Raw genomic sequence first — 20498 nt, forward strand, 5'->3', positions numbered from 1 at the left:
GCTCCATATCAAAGGTCTGAACTTCACAGTTTCTGGGATTTATTTTCATTTCCTTTCGAAGGTTGGTGTTCATGAACAGTTTGTTTCCTCATCATGAAACACTGGAACAGACGACTCAGCGACAGTCTGGACTTCAGAATCGGGCCTCGTTTGCTCAACATTTCAAGTGAAAAATGCTGAAAAGTTTCATGTTTTCAAAATGATGTACATTTACACAGCAACATTACACATTTTTTCGAGAAAGTGTTGTTTTCCGCCGTCTACATGACAGCATTTTTCGAAAGATGCATTTTTAGAGCCTCCGAGTTCTATTTTCCTGTAAACAAACAGCTAAAACTATAGATGAGTTGCGTTCATATTTGAACTGATACGGTACTAATCAGTACCAGGACTCAACGGTACCAATTTTCAGTGCTCTTGTGTGTTTTCATTTTAAAAAATGTTAATTTGTTGCTGACTGCAGACGGGTTGCTAAGGGATCCTAGTATGTTAATGGATTATAGCGTGCTTACAAATGCTAGCATGCTAATGGTGCTGAATGCAGGAGTTGCAGCCGTAGACCTGAAGATATTTAAAATTCGGCTCTCCTCAGCCTTGAGAAAAACCTTTATCTTAACCAGGAGCTTCCTCAGATTAGAAGTTGTCCCACCGCAGTGAGCGTAATCTGCATCGTATCTTGAAACGAGGAGTCTTCCTGTTAGCCATGTTGCTCTGCTGAATGAAGGCAAGGTTACTGACAGCATTCCGCTCCTGTGGGAGAAATGCTGTGTTCAGGTCCGGCTCAGAAAATCGCCAACTCTTGCACTCCCTCACAGTCACAAAGATGCTTTCAGGTACCGAAACATGGTACCGTTTGATCTGACATGACTCGGTACTAATACCAATGGAGTCCAGTCCGTACCTATAAAAGTACAGAATCTGGAAGCATCCCCAACCAAAACACAATGAAATTTTTTTTTTGCATGTTCACTTGAAATGGTCGTTGTGGAGACGAGCCATGAAGCTGAGTAGGACTAGTTCAATACGATCTACATGAAGTTAAGGGTAACAGGAAGCGTCAGTGTCCACAGCTGTTCTCCAGATAGGAGGAGGAGGAAGGAGTTCATCTCAGACCTCGGGGAGTTCTCTCCAGCACCAGTGTTTGCATTTACACTTACCCTCAGAGGCTCAGATGATAAAACAACAGCCACTTGTATTTTCACCCGCTGGCTGTGAGCGTCTTCTTTCTCATCTTTCATCATTTCTGGATTAAAGCAGTTTTTTTTCTCGCTTCCTTTTTTTTTTTTACTCATTAGCTTAAGAACATGTAAACACCAGGTAAGTACATTCACTCAGGTGCAAGTGCATTCAGACACACACAGTTAGTGTTCACACACATACACACACACACACACACACACAGTCACACACATACACACAGTTGATACCGAAGAGGAACGCAGAAGCTGCGGAGCATCTGAGGAGGAAACATCGAACAAAATTTTCCCTTTTAAAAGCATTGGCAGTTCTGCACATATATTAACCCGAGGAGCCACTGAGAACACAGAACATAAGAAAATACACCAATATGGTGTTTGACAATCAGCCAACAGACGCCTGTTTCAGAAAGCAGCGCATTCCAACTCCCAGGTTCACCCTGAACTCAGCGCTGGTGACTAAAGGAAGTGGTCGTTCTCCAGCGGGGGTTGGAGAACCTGAAGTCAGCTGGTTCCAGCTGGGCAGGAACCGTCGGTGCACCGAATTCAGAGTCACCAGTCAACCTGATGAGCTGATGAGGAGGCCGGAGAATGCAGAGAAAAACTAACCCAGGCTCAGGGAGAACATGCAAACAAGGGAACAGAGAAAGCGCAAGTCTTCATGCTGTGAGGCTGCAGTGCGAACCGCTACACGCATGCGCCACCGACTGAGAACCTACAGCAAAGAAAGTTCAGTGTTTCTAGAACAAAATAAATGAAATCAGTTATTATTATTACATAAGCTGGTGGAATGAGGGTTCAATTCTCAAAGGTTTTTGTATTTTAGGGTTTAAATGTCAAACGGTGTTTCAGTAAATGTTCATTATTCACAGTTTGTATGTTCTCCCTGTGCGTTCATGAGTTTTCCCAGGGTACTCTGCTTTCCTCCAACAGTCCAAAAACATGCGATTGAGGTGAGCTTGTGGCTGTGACTGTCTGCGTGTGTCCTGTGAAGGATGGCTCACCTGTGCAGGTGGAGCCTGCCTTCATCCAGAGTCAGCTGGGATCAACAAAACCTGGATAAACTAAGCCAGAGTTTTGACTAAACCTGCATTCAGAAACAGAGATCTGTTCCTCTTCCCTACATCGGCCAGTGAAAGCTTCCCGCCTGAGACGTCACAGTTCGTCAGGTCAGCGCCCAGTCCTGTCTGTTGTAGGGCGACGCCCACACGTGTCCGTTTCAGGGCGGACTGGAGTCCGTGGCGTCGCAGCCCAGACCAGTGGCGCCGGCGGCCCGTCAGACGCCCGGGACCGGCACGCCGTTGGTCCACCCGCTCCGGCCCGTACGGTCTGGTGATCCTCCGAGTCTCTATTTGCAGGTGTGCACGTCGTAGACCCTCACGCACTCCTGACAGCTGACGTAGCAGCACCAGTGGAAGATGCAGTGGCACTTCTCCTTCCTCTTCTCGGTCCGGGTGTTGTGTCCGCGGCCGCAGCACAGCAGGTCGCAGCCGTCGATGCCGTGCGACGTCAGGTTGCAGACGCGGTCGCGGGTCCCGAACGAGCCCGTCTCGGGATTGGGGTCGCAGAAGTTGGGCGAGCCTTCGTAGTAAACCAGGTCCCGCTCCGTGGGGGGTTTGAAGTAGTTGTACTTGGGCCTGAGGGTCTCCACCCACCCGCGGGACTCCTTGTGTTTCTCCACCACCATCTCCGAGGCGCTGTCGTACTTGTCCTTCATGTAGTCGCCGATGACTCTGAAGTCGGGCTGGGACCACCAGCAGGTCTTCACCTCGCAGCTGCCCGACAGCCCGTGGCACTTACACTTCAGGAACATGTTGTCGCTGAGAGACTGAGGAGGAACCAATCCGTCAGTGAAACGCCAAGGTGAAACAAAAGCTCTGAATCCTTCAGAGAGAAAGCAGGACACCAACCGTTCTCCCGGCCTCGTTGTTGTGTCGGTTCATGGCAGAACGGGCGTCCGGCCGGTTCTCCCTGGCGTCGGCGAACTCCCGGGACACCATCCCTCCGAACTCCACGTCCTCGCTGCAGCCGCCCCACTTCCAGCCCTCGCCCGGCGGCCCTTTGTGACGCGTATCACAGCCGCAGATGGTGGCTGAACCCTCGGCGCAGGCTCGGGTCACCGCAAACGCCACTCCGGCCGATGCGATGGCGTGGACGAAGGCGGACTCCCGAGTCGCTGCGAAGAGACGAAATTATGCCCAAAGTTCAGCAAGGTCATAAATCACTTCCAAAGACTACTTCTGTGTCTGTGAACACTTCAGTAAACCAGGTCCTATACTTGCTATGACTTCGATCTCGTCGGGGTCGTCCGAGGTCACAGGACAGAGGTCAACCCTCCAGCCTGAACAGAGTCAGTCCAGCTGTGGCAGCAGAGCTCCCAGTGCTAACCAGCCTCACCTCCGTCATTTCTAGGAAACCAGGCATTGCGAGTCGAGTGTCGATCGGAGTCGAGCTCCTGGTAGAAGTCATGAAAACCTTTTTCTGTTGTTTTTATTTTTCCACAGTAAAAGACAGGTGAGCTGCTGATGTTGTTGTTATAGTGAATTTCTTACTTATGTCTGTGAACAGCCAGTGAAGACTGTTGTTGGTAACAGATACAGTCACGTCTGCTTGCCTGATGAAATAACTGGAATCTTGGAACCCTTTGAAAGTTCTACCTGGTGTTCTCCCTTTAACAGCGGCCGCAATGGAGCGTTGTGCGTCCTGTGCGGCTGTCTGGCACGATGCTGTCCTGCACACTGAGTCTTCAGTCGTATTTCACTTTGTATAATTTCATCGGCAAACAATGTTGAAGCTGAGACGACATCAAACGTCGTGGTGGGAGCGTGTGAGTAGCCTGAGTGGGTTGGCTGAGCCCAGACATCAATGGCGCTGTGTGTGGATCAGGCCGGCGAGGCCGCGGCGGCGTCTCCGCCTGACATAGCTGCCTGATGAGTCACTGGGATCAGGATCTTCCACCCAGATGAGAGGAAGAGACCAGCCTGACAGCCTGTAATTAACAGACTCAATTAAGCTTTTGAAAGGTTAGGAAGCAGCCTCAGAGTGAGGGGACGGCGAGCAGCGGCGGCGCTCCGACCCCGCTCTGCACTGACCCCCCCCAGGAGGAAACCACACACCCTTCTCCTCCTTCACTCCCAAACCGAGGACCAGCCAGTCTGGCAAACACCGGAAGAGACAGAGAGGGAGGGGGGGCTCAGACAGGGACCTGCAGAGTGATGGGGAGGACACCACGAGTCCCCTGGTCCGGGACCCGGTCCCGGTCCCGGTCCCGGTCCTGGACTCCATTCCTCTCTGCAGAACAGAAAGAGGAAGATAAAGAGAAAGAAGCAGCAGAGTGGGAGCTCCGCCCTCCCTGCAGGTTCAAACCGGTCGAAGGACTAAAGGGCATTAGAGACAGTGATGCAAGAGAAAAGGTCTGCTGGATCCTCCACCCCGCCGCACGCCGCCGCCGCCGCAGGTTCCTCACGTTCCCCATGAGGCCTGCCGGCTGCTCACAGCGGTTCTCCGTCTGAATCACAGCAGCCACAGACCGAAGAGCTCCTGATGAAACTCGTCATCTCAGGTTTACAACCTCTTGGCGTGATGTGGAGACGGACAGCATGACGCTTTTATAACGTTAAAAAAAAAAACCCCAAACTTCCACCTGATCCAAGGTTCTGGACCACCTGAACAGGTGAGTCCATCACAGGACAGTTTACACCAGAACCACACGTGGAGCCCGTCACCTGTAGCTCCACCTGGAGCCTCCACCCCTCCGTCAGCAGCCGCTGAGGTTCTCCTGGCGCTTCACGGAGGAACCCTCTTTTCCCGTAACAAAGCCTGTTCCCGCGGCTGGCGAGCCGAGTCCAGCCACGCTGAGCCGGGCCGAGCGGTCGGTCCCTCCGACCTGCTGGGGGGCTGAATCCCTATTGTGCTGCCACTGTCACGCTGCGTTAGCCCCACAATGGCCCCAGATATTTTATATGAAATTTCCCCGGCGAGTGATTAGTGGGGACCAAGTTAAGTCATAGCAACAGAGAAGTATGCGGCGGCCGGACGCCGCTTGTCGGCAGACGGGGAAATCCCCATTCACATGCTTTAATAAAACAATCTAAAGGGCGTGTGAATGGCGAAAAGCACTTTTTCTCCTGCTTAATCTCATGGTTGTGGAGATATTGTGTTGTGAGCGGCGCCCAGCGGGGGGCGGGGCTAAGGTCCCCCCATCAACTCCATTTACCACAGCCACTCTTTCTCTGGGGCGCGGAGTTAATGATATACCGGAGCGCCGGGTTCCCTCCCCCAGCACGCACACACAGCCGCCTCCTGAAAGGCCGGGCGGCTCCAGACTCATCCTCAACAGTTACACTTTCTCATCCCGGGGTCACAGGTCATCACCCACATCCCCTGACCTTTAGGCTCATTTGGAGGTCGTATTTCCTCCCACAAAGCGGAGCGGGTTGAAGGTCAGCCGGGCCGCAAATACATAAAACCCAGCGCTGCACGTCCAGAGCAGAACGTCTGAGTCCAGAGAACATGGCAGGAAACAGGACTGGAGACAACTGCAGAGACCCTCTGAATGTCTGGAGGCATGGGGACAGACGTAGACGAGGAACCACTGTTTAAACGATCAGGAGGTTCTCAAAGAGAAACGACGACTCCAACGGACTTATAGAAGTTCAATCGCTTGGGTCGTAGTTATGTTGCTCTCCAGTGGACCGAGTGATATAACAGCAGCAACAGAGCAGGAGACGAACTACGAAGAGGAAACTAGAAAATTCCAGAGGAAAGTTTACTTTGTGCCTGCCAGCTGCTGCCGACTGTCGTATGTGTGTGAGCGTGTGTGTGTCTGTATAACTCCTCCATGTTCACTGTGAGCTCTGAGCTGAGAGCAGCCATGACAGTCAGCAGGTGTGTGTGCTGCCATGGAGACCAGCTGCACTCAGCAGGTGTGTGTGTTGCCATGGAGACCAGCTGCACTCAGCAGCCATGATAGTGAATCTGCAGTTTATCATCCAGTTTGCATGGTTAAAGAAATGTCATTTCTCAAGAACTGAGAGGTAAAATTAAAAAATTATGTTTTACTGTGAGCGTCAGAGGCTTTTCATGGAATTATCCTGAAGTGTTCATGTCTGTAGGATCATCCGTATAGCCACAGCGAGTTTGTAAATATTTGTGAACCTTTGGATTGAGGCGAGAGAAACTCTCTCCAAAATGCACCGGAGCAGATGGGAGAAAATTCCGCACTCTCCTCAAACAAATGCATCTGGAGAGAGAACCGTTTGAAATTAAAAAATAATCAAACATTGTGAGAATCACAAGGAAAATACCTACGTTCTGAGGTATAACTTGTTAACACTGACCCAGAAATGTGCCCATGGGGATTAGAGAAAAGCTTTTTTGGTTTAAATGGAGAGCCTCTCCCATTCTCACCCTCTCCATTACACCCATTATAAACTCCAAAAATGGCTGAAATTTTTACCACTCTTTAAAGCTTGCATTTTAAATTTAGTAGAAGATATTGAAATGAGGACTTCGCATCTGGATAGAGGACAAAAATGCCAACGTTTTGATATTTTAATGACATCTCTATATCAAAGTATGGCGAGGCATGATGGACTTTTTCATGGATGATTTTTTTGCATGTTTCCTGGAATACATGGGAAAATATTCCCAGACTTTGGCAATTTTCTCTGATGTTTTTTTTCCGGAACACAGAGAAAAGTCATAGCACACCGTTCTCAGAATTTAGACACATTTTGAAGTGAATTTTGTGGAGCTGCTCCAATCGCTGCGGGCTGCATTTTTTTTTGGAAAAGTTTTGCGTATCAGAAGAATAATAAGTTTATTAAAATGTCGACCCTGGACGAGGCCCGGCTAGGATTGTGTCTTGAGAGGGACAGGCACAAAGAATAATATCCAGGAATCTTCCTCCACTACCATCCAGTAGCAGATGTAACTCTATTTTGATTTGGAAATGGAATTTCAAACTAAATAATCTGTGTAAAAACGGATCAGATCAGAATTCATCTCCAGAATTCATCAGTTGAAACAGTCCTTTAGTTTATATTTTTGATTTTTTTTTTTCTAAGTAAAAAAACTCATGAGGCTTCTTTCTGTTTGAATGTGTTGCATAATGTGAGTTTCCTTTGAGTTTAATGGTTTGGCTGAGGAGAGTGTGTGTGCGTGTCTCTACCTGCACCGCCGTAACACCTGTGCAGCTGTGAACGGCCACTCTTCACTAATTCGATCATATGACTCACAAAGCGCAGTCAGATTATACTCATGCATTCTGTGAAATCCCAGGAATGCCGAAGCGGAGCTCTGGGATCGGCCGGCCGGACTGAGAACACCTGCGCGCCGCTCGCTCACCTTTCATCAGGGGCGGATTCCTGCGCCGCGCTCCGACACTTCTCTTAATGTAAATTAATGAGCGCCGAGGCAGACGTGGCCTGGAGGCCGCCTGCTGATGAGCGGCGTGCTGAGAGGAAGACGTCAACGGCTCCTGAAGAGGAAGACGTCAACGGCCCCTGAAGAGGAAGACTTCCACTTCAAGAGTCTCTTCGTCACTCGCTGCCCATCAGAGAACAGTCAGACTCTCTCTCCAGGCTTTCCTCTAAAGACGAGCTGAAGGAAATGCTGCAATACAGCAAAACACTCTTTATTTTTGTACCGTTTCTTTATGTTTTAGGCTGTTTTTCATTCAGCCGAATATCTCTGGTATGTGAAGAATGGTGAAACACTCAGCTGATACTGCGCACTTCAACAGGATCTACCTCAGAACACCCGTCCAGTACTTCAGATTAGTGATGCACCGCATTTTACAGGACAAGTACCGACCTTTAGCGACAAACCAATACTGACAACAGTACGTTATAAACACCATACAGGTAGTTCAGGGGCCACATTCAGTCCAATTCAAACCTGGGCCAGTACAACAGAGCCAGAACAGCCTTTAGAAACTTTAAAGTTTTTCTTTCTTGTGGCGCAGAGTGTACCTGATGAAAAACCTCCAGAAAGATGTTACTGAAACTTCTCCTCCTGTTGCATTCTGGGTGTTTTTCCAAACTGTCACCTGACAGCATGGCTTTGAGGCTAACTTTCATGTTTGCATCACCGTTTTCGCAGCTTGTCTCTGAGCGTGATGTTGAGTCGCTCCTCTGAAGAGATATGTTTAAAAAAATCAGTTCTCTTTCAGGTTTTGATCATTTTCGGAGGCTTGGCGGACCAGACTGGAAGCTCTTGAGAGTCAGTTTTGGTCCACGTGCCTTATGTTTCCCTGAAGGAAAGATGACGTTTTAAATAAAACATTTACGAGCGATCATATTCAGTTCAAATGAAAACAAATGCAACATTTTAAAATGTGGGTTTGATATAAATTTATGTGGAAGCAGAATAGAGCTATCAATAAGAATGTGTTTGGAGTTTTTGGTGGAAAACCTGCTTCTGAAGTGCCTCTGAGCCCAGGTGGGGGCTCAGACTGCAGGATCCAGCCTGTTTCTCATCTCTACCAAACATTTGAGATTATTTACTGAAGATAAATAAAATCCTCTAAGTCTTTGAAATCTGAGAAACATTTTTCCTCTTTGATCTCTGACAGATGTTCCAGCTGTGGTTTTCAGTGATTCCTGATAGATTCATGTAGTTTTGTCTTCCATGTGTTTCATTGTGCTGTGGATCATCTCCAGCTCATGAAATGTGTGTTGAATCACCCGGAGCTGAAGCTGGAGGTCTGGAGGCGCGAAGCCTGAGAGCCTCCACAGTCTCTCTCAGGTCCTGAATGAGTGTGGAGGGTCGGGCACTAAACTTGTCACCTCGTTTGCAGAAGATTGATGTGAACTCGGGGGGGGGGTCGGGGGTCGGGGGTGGCGTGGGGGTGGGCGGGGTCACTCGGGGCAATTGCTTTTAATAAACTCTTGAGCCAGTTGATAGAAGAGGCTGGAGCTCAAGTAGGTGGCTAACGATAGGGGTTCTCAATCCCGCCGCTATTGTGGTGCAAAATGCCGGCAGACCCCCCCCCACAAAACCCCCCACTCCCCCATTTCCCCACCCCTCCTCCCCCTCCCCGGCAGCCACTGGGCTTTAGCAAATCATTTTGATTGGATTAAGGTCACTCGGGTTCTTAATAACGTGAGAGGTCAAAGTGGCGGGATTAAGGGCCTTTGTGAATGGATCCCGGGGGGGCCCGGGGGGCTCAGGGGCCTTTGATAGGACCCGGTAGCAGAGCTCTTCCATTTCCCTGGATCTGGATCTGACTGATGCTCCTGCTTGTCGGTGCGTCGGGGCCATTGTCCCCGCCGCTGTCTGCCATTCAGAGCGCGGCGTGTCGGTTTCCTCCCCGCCTCAAACACACATTCAGCACCTTTATTGGATTCAGCGTGTCCACCGCCGCCGCCACCGCCGCCGCCGCCACCGCCACCGCCGCCGCCGCCTCACCTTCGGCGTGGAAGTTTGTTTTTACAGAAGTGGATTAAGACGGAGAGCTGGAGGCATGAAAGGACGAGGGCCTCCAGCAAAAAAGAGACAAAGCAGTGAAAGGAATCTGTCCTGTTGGTCTGGCTTCGATTCACTGATATGCAAATGATCTCTGCCAATATTTACCTGAAAGAGCACAAAGAAACAACATCGCTGAATAACGCTGGAGCTCATTTCAGCCAGAGCCAGGTCAGAAAGGGGAAAAGATGTGGACGCCCAACAAAACAGCAGGTGGAGAATAAAACAAGCGATGACATTCAAGTCAGGAAGCTGAGTGGGATCAAAAAGAGCGTCTGAGAGAGGCCGAAGCCTTTCAAAATAAAGGCCCAGACTCAATGTAACAATGCCAGACGTCTCAGTGGGAGGAAAAGAGACGCAGTTAGATCACATTCCTTCATACAAACTTCATGAAGGATGTTTGGTTTCACTGTTAGGAGCCGAACGGCGGTGAAAACAAAACCAGCAACGGTTCTGATGAAGCAGCAGGAGGAGACGTCTGGGGTGGGGGGGGTGGGGGGTGGGGGGGGGGGGGGGGGGGGTGTCACGGTACGAAACCCAGAAAACTGATCACATTGACAGAGTTGATCGTATTGATAAAGTTGATCGTGTTGATCAAAGTTCAACAGGTCGAGAAGCTGATTGGTATAAAAAGAGTCTGCTAGACGTCAATATTTCAGTTATTTAACGACATTCTCCACCTCCACAGTCTCTGTGGCCGGGGCGTTGGACTGGGGAACCGGTCAAGTGTGGATTAGAGAAGCGTGCCGTATACGTCACAGGGAAAGAGTCCTGGTTCGAACCCTGTCTCCAGGATGAAAAGGCTTTGTTACGAGTTATAGTGAGAATCATACAGTCGCCAGGCGACGACGCTTCCAGTGAAAACTCGCCGTTTTCAGGAAGGTTTCACGTTTCCACACCAGTGCATTGAACGGTAGGGTTTCCCTGCCGGGTCACTCGGCGGTGTGCTGGATGTTTTTATTAACAACCGGGAACAGTGTTTCTGCCGTTTCCACGGAGACAGAGTCAGACCGTTTTCTAAAAAAGTTGCGCTCTAGTTGGCTCCGAGGATCGTTGTCGTGGAAACGGACACTCAAAGCTCAACAAAAGTTTCCCGTTTTCTGTCTTGAAAACATTGAGTAAATTGTGTGACAGTAAAACTGCACCACAGTCTCAAGCCCATTTCACACTGGTTGCATTACGGATCCGGATCGGATCTGCAGCGGAAAATGAGGTCCACTGGATCTGGAGCTCTGCACCAGAGGCTTGTCATCCCCACCAGATGCATCCTGGAGTGCAAGGGGGGAACTTTTATTTTGGAGGACCAGCATCCAGTCGCTCGTGGCTTCACGGGTCTTTCATCTTTCGTCCAGTCCCTGCCGTGTTGGCTGCTGTATGTTTAGAAAACAGAGCCGCTGTCGGATCTCCTGTGACTCTCAGCTGCAGGGCGTCAAGCCACAAGTAAAATGTATCCAGTGGAAATAAAGCCGTTTAGAATGCGGCTAATGCTCGTAGCCAGATCTCCGGCCACATATCTATGCTTGAAGCCCCTGGATGTAATTTTTCCGTTCTGGATCCGGATCCGTAAAATGGTCCTAATTGAGAGTCAAGCTGCTGAAGTGACAAAACCTGACAGTTAAAAGGTCCAGGTGCCAAAACCTGGATCCTTTCATGAAAAAAAAAAAAAAAAAAAAAAAAAAAGCACGGCCAAACTTTACAAAAAGTGTCTCATTAAAGTGTTTTCTTCCTCATAAGAAGACCAGTCTACGCTCTCAGTGATCTCCAGAAACAGAAGCAGCCTCCTTATTAATGAACTGAGCTGTGAAGGAGTCCCAGAGCTAAACTTTTTTACTCTAAACTCAATCAAAACGCGCAGAAAAGACTTTTATCAGGCCTGAAGCCCGAAGCAGCGGGGAACTCTGCCGCTAATTTTCCTGCTCCGTCTTGTTGGTTCAGTTGTATGTTGGAATTAGAAGCACTCTTTCTTTCTGGGTTTGTTGTTTCTGTCTGCTTAATGTGGTTTTCTTGCAGGCCTGAGAGTCTAATCAGATGGCGCAGCGCTCGGCACTTCAGAGGAGAGCGCTGCGATCGCAGGGGATCCCCGGCTAAAGAAAACTCAAACAAGACCCAACTCACTCCTCCGGAGCGCACTGCGCGCATTATTTCATGCATCCAGGCCGCCGGGAGCTCGTTCAGTCTAAAGTCTATTTAAAGAAGGATTTGAATGAGCGGAATGAAAGACGCCCGCGGGGAGCGCAGCTTCTCCAATGCAAATATGAAACAAAGAGACGACGGAGGAGTTCATCAGCAGCGAGACACAATAAGTCACTTTTAGTTTTCATTTGTCTTCGGCAGAAGGTTTAACCGTTTAAAACACGAAGCAGAGATCAGGTCACCTGAGCGTGTGTGTTTGTCATCCTCATCCTGATGATGGGTTCGCTCTCTGACAGAAAGAGACTAAACAACAGCCGAAAGTCATAATCAGGAGCATCTAAAAAACACCGACTCGGAAACAAATGGAAGCCAGTTCAACAGAGAATCAGTGAGAACAGGTGTCGGGTCACCCTGAACCCAGTCAGAAGCAGAGAGAAAGCAGTTCATCCACCGAGAAACCAGCTCAGAGATCAGCTCAGAAATCCCGAAGTTCAACGGAGTGAAGCCGGAGACGAATCAAAGACGACAACAGCGAGTCCACGGCCCAAAAACTCAAATGAACGAGTTTAAAAACGACGAGAAGCAGGTCGGAATCTGAACCAGACAAGTCAGAAAAACCTCAAATAAAGAGGAGCCAAACCGTCCTAAATTAATCCATAGAATGGAAATGCAACTCCAGAAGCAGAAAGAAACCAAAGTGAAAACAGCTCGAGGTGGGAAACTGTTGAAACCAGAACGAGAAGAGAAAATCTGAAGATCTGAGACCAGAACCAAGCAAAACACAGGCAATAAAAAGAAAACTTTAAAGACCAAAAACAAGTTGAAAACCCCAAAAAGTCTAAATTCCCCCAAAACTCTACTAAATCCAGCAGCGCGGAGATGTTCGGAAAAAAAAAGGTGATGGCTCAACCTGAACAAGTTGTAGAGCCATAGAGCCATAGAGCAGCGGCTCCGGGGTTCGAACCCTGGACCCGGCCTCACCTCTGTCCAGCACCGGGCCGAAGATGGCCAGGTTGTCGTTGACGGTGGTGCAGTTCCAGCGCCGGCCCCTGAACTGGTGCTGACACTCCTGGATGCCGATCTTGACGCCCTCGGCGACGCTCGGCATGATCTCCACGTAGTTCCTGCAGAAACGCAGCTGCTTGGGGACGAGACCCGGGATGCTGCCGCACAGGATGGGCTGAGTCCCCAGAGACGAGTACTGATGGCCCACCGCCAGGGACCTGAGGGACAGAGGACAGAGGGTGAGGGACAGGGGACGACAGGTGCTGCTCCTCCGTCTGTCAGCGAGAGTAATCAGATTACAAAGTGAAAGTGACACCGATCCTCCCTCGACACACGACTGAATCAGTTCTGGACCGGGAATGGTTGGCTGTCACGGTGGAGTAGTGGTTAACCCTGTCGCCTCACGGGAAAATTAACCTCGATTCCGGACCAGGTTTGCACTTCCTCCCTGAGCCTGGGGACGTTTTCTACAGCCGCTCCAGGAAACTCCGAGACTCCTGGTGTGACTTAGTTTACAGGGTTCAGCACCGTCAGCTCACTGGGGGCAAAACGTGGTTCATCCTCCGGTTGTGGAGACAAGCAGAGATCAAGGAACCATCCAGCCATCTCTCATCCAGCCATCCATCCATCATGCATCCATCATCCATCCATACATCCATCCATCCATCATCCATCCATCATCCATCCATCATCCATCCATACATCCATCCATCCATCATCCATCCATCTATCATCCGTCCATCCATCCATCATCCATCCATCTATCATCCATCCATCTATCATCCATCCATCCATCCATCATCCATCCATCTATCATCCATCCATCCATCATCCATCCATCTATCATCCATCCATCCATCCATCCATCCATCCATCCATTCATCCATCCATCATCCATCCATCCATCCGTCCATCCATCCATCCATCCATCCATCCATCCATTATTCATTCATCCATCCATCCATCCATCTACCATCCATCCATCCATCCATCAATCTGTTATCCATCCATCCATCCATCCACCCACCCATCCATCCATCCATCCATCCATCCGTTATCCATCCATCCGTTATCCATCCATCCATCCATCCATCCATCCATCCATCCATCCATCAATCTGTTATCCATCCATCCATCCATCCACCCACCCATCCATCCATCCATCCATCTGTTATCCATCCAACATCCATCCATCCATCCATCTGTTATCCATCCAACACCCATCCATCCATCCATCCATCCATCCATCCATCCATCCATCCATCCATCCATCAATCTGTTATCCATCCATCCATCCATCCACCCACCCATCCATCCATCCATCCATCCATCTGTTATCCATCCAACATCCATCCATCCATCCATCCATTCATCCATCCATCCATCCATCCCTCTGTGATCCACTCATCCATCCATCCTCCTGTTGCACCCTGACCTCCTGATGACCCTCAGTGGGGCGACCTGCCTGCACGGCAGCAGGAACCACGGTTCAAGCTCCAGACTGACCCAGACACAGAGAGCTGAAGAGAGTTTGACCTCAGAGGAGAATCAGCAGGAACGGAGAGCAAGTCGTCACCTCGTCTCCATCCTCCTTATGGAGTCCAGGAACAAACACAGCAGCGTGGATCAACTGGGATCATTTATCAGATCAAACAACCTCAACGCAGGAATGATCAGCAAATCTACTGAGAGACACCAAAACACTTTAACAAAGAGGGAATCTGACCACAGAGAGACTGTTTTAAAGCACAAGAGATTCAAAAAAACACTATGAACAAAGACAAAATCATAAAAAATGAGTGGACGAGCACGATGCTGTCAGCAGGACAGGAGATAAGAGCACGAAGCTCATCCTCACTCTGTCTTCACTGTGAAACCCGATCGAATTCAGCTGTGATCAAATGTCAGTCCAACAACCACAATACAGAAAACAGAGAGAGAGAGACAGAGAGAGAGAGAGAGAGAGAGAGAGAGAGAGAGGGGCGACAACCACAGAGGAATGAACGCATCAAGAGACGAAACAGGACCGCAAAGATAAAAACAGAAAAACAGCAACAGACGGACAACACACACACACACACACACACACACACACACACACACACACACACACACACACACACACACACACACACACACACAGACACACACACACACACACACAGCTTCAGAAACACTAACAAAGCAAAAACGAGTCAGAACGATGAGAAAAAAATTACACTGAAAATTAGAATAACAGTCAGAACGATGAGAGAGACTCAAGACGAGGTTCTAAACATGATTCCAGGAAAAACTCGAGAAAAAATCAACGAGAAGGTTATTAGGAAGGTAACAGACTCTGACCACAACGACACCTGTGAATGATGAAAATAATTCTGAAGGTATAAAGACGTAGAAATCAGAGATGTGACCTGAAAAACGACCACAGCAGCGAAGAAAAGTCTCCACTGATGATCACAAACCCAACAGGAGATCTCAGGAAGGACGAGATAAACCAGATCAGGACACGAAGTGAGGACAGAAGAAGAAGAAGAAGAAGAGAGCAAGACATGAAGCCCTCTGAGGCCCTGTGTTCTGGAGGTTCTAGAGGTTCTGAGGGTTCTGAGGGTTTCTCATCCCTGGGTTTGGACTGACAGGCTCATCATCCGCTCTCTGACTCCACCGACATAATAAACATTATAAAACTGAAATGAGCCGAGATGCTGGAGTTGTTCTCAACGACCTCAAAGGTCAAAAAGGCATCAAAATATCCAGTGAAGGACCAGAAATTCAACTGGAACTACACCAAGGCGTGAAATATTCTACACAAAATGACCAACAAGTTCAAGAAATGAAAAAATGTCCCACAAAAACAAAAAGAAAGAACAAAGCTTGAACCTAAATGCGGCCAAAAGCTGACAAATTGAACAAATTAAATTGAAAAAGTTCATTCAAAAAAACAGAGAGAAATAAAAGCAGTAATAAATGATCTGGAAGGTAAAATTGCTAATTGAGGCTGGAAACTTTAAAAATTACTTAAAATATCAAATAAAAGTTGCAAATCAATTATAAAATGACAAAAAATAGATTATTATTGTTTATGAGCTGCTGCAAAAATGCAAAATGCGAAACAGCTGAAGAAATATCAATGATGAATGGAGCAAAAAGTGGATTAAAATCAGACACAAAACTAAATTAAATTAAATGATAACGTCCACAAAACTTCTGTAAATGAGACACAAAATAATCAGAATCGAAAACGTGACATGAAATTCCCCAAAAGTGTGTTCAAGAAGCAGAAAGGCTCGTTTCTAAAGAGCTGGAAATCACACAGAGTGAGCCACAGAACGCCTCTCTGAGTGCTGCAAACCAAACGCAGAGAGACTCTCTGAGTTCGAGCCGCTCGGACCCGAGACGCGCTCGCTTCCTGCCGAGGAGCTCTTCAGCAGGGCGTTCTCCAGGCTTCAGCTGGAGTCTCTCTCTCTCTCTCTCTCTTTCTCTGCAGCTTTAATGCATATTTCAGCAAGTCCCAGCAGGGAGCCGCAGAATGAGCAGTTGAGCGGAGCCCCGGGGCCCCGGAGCCACTCTCACATCAAGAGAGGGTTTGCAGAAGGAATGTGCGGCCAGCTTTCACCTCCAGGTATTTATCTTCTGAGGTGGGGTGGACTGGAGCAAGGGGCGGGGCCAGGGGGGGCGGCTTTGTCACGGCAGGTCGACACTGAGGCAGACATGAACCTGTGTGCGTGCAGGCTGCAGAGCTCCAGAGGCTTCCAGGCCTCACTGTGTGCAGTTTGCATGTCCTCCCTGGGCCTGCGTGAGCTTAGCACAGTTTGAAACGTCTGAAGTTTGGCTGAAACAGCGAGCGCTGCTTTCTCCACATCCAGCTGAGCGCGTGATTCATTCCTCATCAGTCTCGACGCCGGAGAGAGGAGTTCACCCCACGGAGTGTCTGCTGCTGGGTCCAGGAATCCACACGGAGATGTGAATGGACGAAGCTTTGAGATGCTGATAAGCTGGATGTGAACCAGAAACACGCTTCAGTAGAGCCAGTCAGACAACTGCCATGTTCTGATCTCTGCATCTGTTCATCCATCCATCACCCATCCATCATCCATTCATCCATCCATCCATCCATCCATCCATCACCCATTCATCCATCCATCCATCACCCATTCATCAGTCCATCCATCACCCATTCATCCATCCACCCATTCATCCATCCATCCATCCATCACCCATTCATCCATCCATCCATCACCCATTCATCAGTCCATCCATCACCCATTCATCCATCCACCCATTCATCCATCCATCCATCCATCCATCACCCATTCATCCATCCATCCATCACCCATTCATCCATCCATCCATCCATCCATCGCCCATTCATCCATCCATCCATCCATCCATCACCCATTCATCCATCCATCCATCCATCCATCAGCCATTCATCTTTCCATCCATCCATCACCCATTCATCCATCCATCATCCATTCATCATCCATCATCCATCATCCATCATCCATCTATCCATCCATCCATCCATCCATCATCCACCGTCCATCATCCACCCACCATCCATCTATCATCCATCTATCCATTCATCACCCATTCATCATTCATCCACCATCCATCCACCATCCATCATTCATTCATCCATCCATCAGCCATCCATCCATCCATCCATCCATCCATCCATCCATCCATGCATCACCTATCATCCATCCATCCATCCATTCATCCATCTTTCATCATCCATCCATCCATCATCCATCCATCACCCACTCATCATCCATCAATCCATTCGTGCATCGCCTATCATCCATCCATCCATCCATACATCCATCCATCCATCATCCATCATCCATCATCCATCCATGCATCCATCTTTCATCATCCATCCATCCATCATCCATCCATCACCCACTCATCATCCATCAATCCATTCGTGCATCGCCGATCATCCATCCATCATCCACCCATCCATCATCCAACCATCTATCCATCCATCCATCCATCCATCATTCATCATCCATCCATCTATCATCCATCTATCACCCAACAATCATCCATCCATCCATGCATCACCTATCATCCATCCATCATTCATCCATCCATCCATCTATCCACCCATCCATCATCCATCTATCATTCATCCATCCTTCCATCAATCCATCTTTTCCTTCATCCATCCTTCATCCATTATCCAGCCATCAATCCATCCATTCACCCATCATCCATCCTCCATCAATCTATCATTTTTATTCATCTGTTCTTCATCCATCAATCCATCCATCAATCCATCCCTCCATCATCCATTCCTTCATCCATCCATATTTAATACATCCAGCTTCCATCTCTGATCATCCATCCCTCCATCCATCATCCATTCCTTCATTCTATTTTAGCTTCATCCATTCATCTTTTCATGTTCTCTCCACCTCAGCATCTATCCATCCATCATCATCCATCCATCCATCCATTCACTCCTTTCTATTCTTCTATTCACTCATTCATTGTAGAGTTTCACGTCTTTCACTGGTAGAGAATAAAAGAACAGCAGGATTAGAAAAAGACGAGCAAATTCTCTCAGATGAGAGCAGGGAGTGAGACCCTGAGCAGCAGAGAACCGAGGTTCCTCAGAGCTCTGCTGCTTCACATGGTGAAAACATATCAGCCGACTCCAGCACTGCATCCGCTGAACACAGCCCCCCCCCCCCCAGCAGACACGTTCACCCCTAAAGCTTCAAATCCATTGGAAACAAATAAAACCAGCAATCAGAAGCTTCACGCTGATCAAATTCCACCAATCAAACAGTGAGGAGGATCAAACTCTGGAGACTCCAATCATCACTGACAAGACAAACAACTAAAATCCACAAAAAATGAATATTTTGAATATATTACAATTTAGGAAATAATAATTATAAAAAAAATGACAACATTCAAAATTCGGAACATTCAAAGAATTTGAAATATATAAAAAATGTTGGAAAATATTGTGAATGAAATTAACATATTTTAAAAATTACAAATTCTTTAAAAAAAAATTTAAAAAATTATATATCTTCTTATCTTATCAAGAAGTTATAGTATGAAAGTTGGATGAAAAGAATCCAGAAAACAGTGAATTCAGTTCGTCTCCTGGTGCTGACTGAGCTGAGCTCATTCCCACAGTGAAGAAAAGAACAGAGTGATCAGAAGCAGGACGGATCAGTCTGAGTTCAATTCTCCTGAAGCAGTCTAGGATTGATTCACACGTTTTAGTTTAAACTATCAGATCAATAATATCAATATAATAATAATGGATTTAAAGCAGATGTGTGAAGAGAGATGTTTAAAGAAAATAATTTGTGCATTATCTGTTGATTTAAGATAAACATATGTGATCACCATTCCAGTTAAATGTGAACTGCAGAAATGTTTTTCTGCTGCTGCAGTGAAACGGACAGATAAATTGTTTTTTAAGTTAATAAAGAAGAAAATATGTCGTCGGTAAATGTCTCCATATATGAATAAAAAAAACGAACTTAAAGACAGTAACGGAGGACTCCTAATTTATTTTTTCATCACTGTTTAACAGCATAAAGGGAAGAATGAGTGAAATAAATTTTAAAAAAGCGTGCAGCAACTTTAAAATATTATTAAAATATTTGTTAAAGACATTAAAGCTCAACAATAAAACACATTTGGATGTTTTGAAGTCGAAGACTATTTTCACAGTAAAGACAGAATCTAATGTTAGATCTGTGGACGTTTATTTTAAAAACATTTAAAACTTGTCTGAGTGACTGGATTTGATCATATTTGCAGATTTGTTTTCTAAATAACTATTTCAACTCCTCCTGCTGCGTAACTGATATACTATATTTCTAATTCCTCTGAAAAAGCAGAAAAATCCTTCCGTTTGTAGAAACAGTGGCTCAGTGAGAGCTGATCGATGTTAACCGCTGAATATTCGTGCATCTGAAGCCAGTATTCTCATTATGAATCAGTTTTTATGCTTCATCCATGAACTTTGCGCAGGATCTCATCTCTGACCACCGTCCGCGCGCGGCCACATGGACGCGCGCACATACAGGCCAGAGTTTGCGCACCAAGTTTGCACCTGCCGCACTTTGGAAGCAAAAACCTGAACGGAAAAGCTGCAAATGTCGCAGTTCGTTGCGGTAAAACGACACCGAGACTCTGAGGTCTTTTCTTTTCTTTTTCTTTTTTCTTTTTTTTTTTTTGGACTAAAGCAACAAAACTTAATCTTCTGACAGATTAACTTCATAAATCCTCAAGAAAAGCTGAAACAAGTTTATGGCCTTTAGTTGCCGCATTAAAGTGAGGAAATGCCCCCCGAGGCGGCCGCTGGGCCAGACGCGCTCCAGGAAGGGAATCGAACTCACCACCAGATCGGGTAGCTGGCCAGGACGTGCGTGAGCCCGCACAGCAGCAGGACGCATCCCGCCCGGGTCATCCTCAAACTTTCACCAAACATCCCCGCGCAGGTCCAAACATGCGCGCGCGCGCTCTGCGTCAAAGGTGCGGGGTCCCGGGGCGACGCGCCGGGGCGGCGGGGCGGGAAGCTGCGGGTCCGTCAGCCGGCTCTCAGGACGCGTGCTCGCTGCGGGACGAGCTCATGTCGCGGGAGGATGCGCTGCGTCTGAGCGGGGCGAAGCGGGAGGAGGGAGGGCGCGCGGGGCTTTAAAGACGCGGCGGGACCCCCGC

The 20498-nt window shown here is 47.9% G+C and overlaps 1 protein-coding gene across 2 annotated transcripts; it reads right to left on the bottom strand.

Annotated features, from left to right (window-relative positions):
• Positions 1-2544: 2544 nt before the first annotated feature.
• Positions 2545-20268, bottom strand: wnt3a (wingless-type MMTV integration site family, member 3A). Of its 2 annotated transcripts, XM_030115631.1 has the most exons (5): positions 20177-20268; positions 12780-13021; positions 12147-12149; positions 3107-3372; positions 2545-3024 (listed from the first exon to the last, which is right to left on the bottom strand). In XM_030115631.1, the coding sequence occupies exons 1-5, from the start codon at positions 20266-20268 to the stop codon at positions 2545-2547; spliced, it is 1083 nt and encodes a 360-aa protein (XP_029971491.1). The 2 variants fall into 2 exon arrangements, with proteins under 2 accessions (XP_029971491.1, XP_029971489.1); XM_030115629.1 differs by lacking the exon at positions 12147-12149.
• Between the last annotated feature and the right edge of the window lie 230 nt (positions 20269-20498).

The sequence above is a fragment of the Salarias fasciatus genome, chromosome 18 (assembly GCF_902148845.1).
Source record: "Salarias fasciatus chromosome 18, fSalaFa1.1, whole genome shotgun sequence".
NCBI lineage: Eukaryota > Metazoa > Chordata > Actinopteri > Blenniiformes > Blenniidae > Salarias > Salarias fasciatus.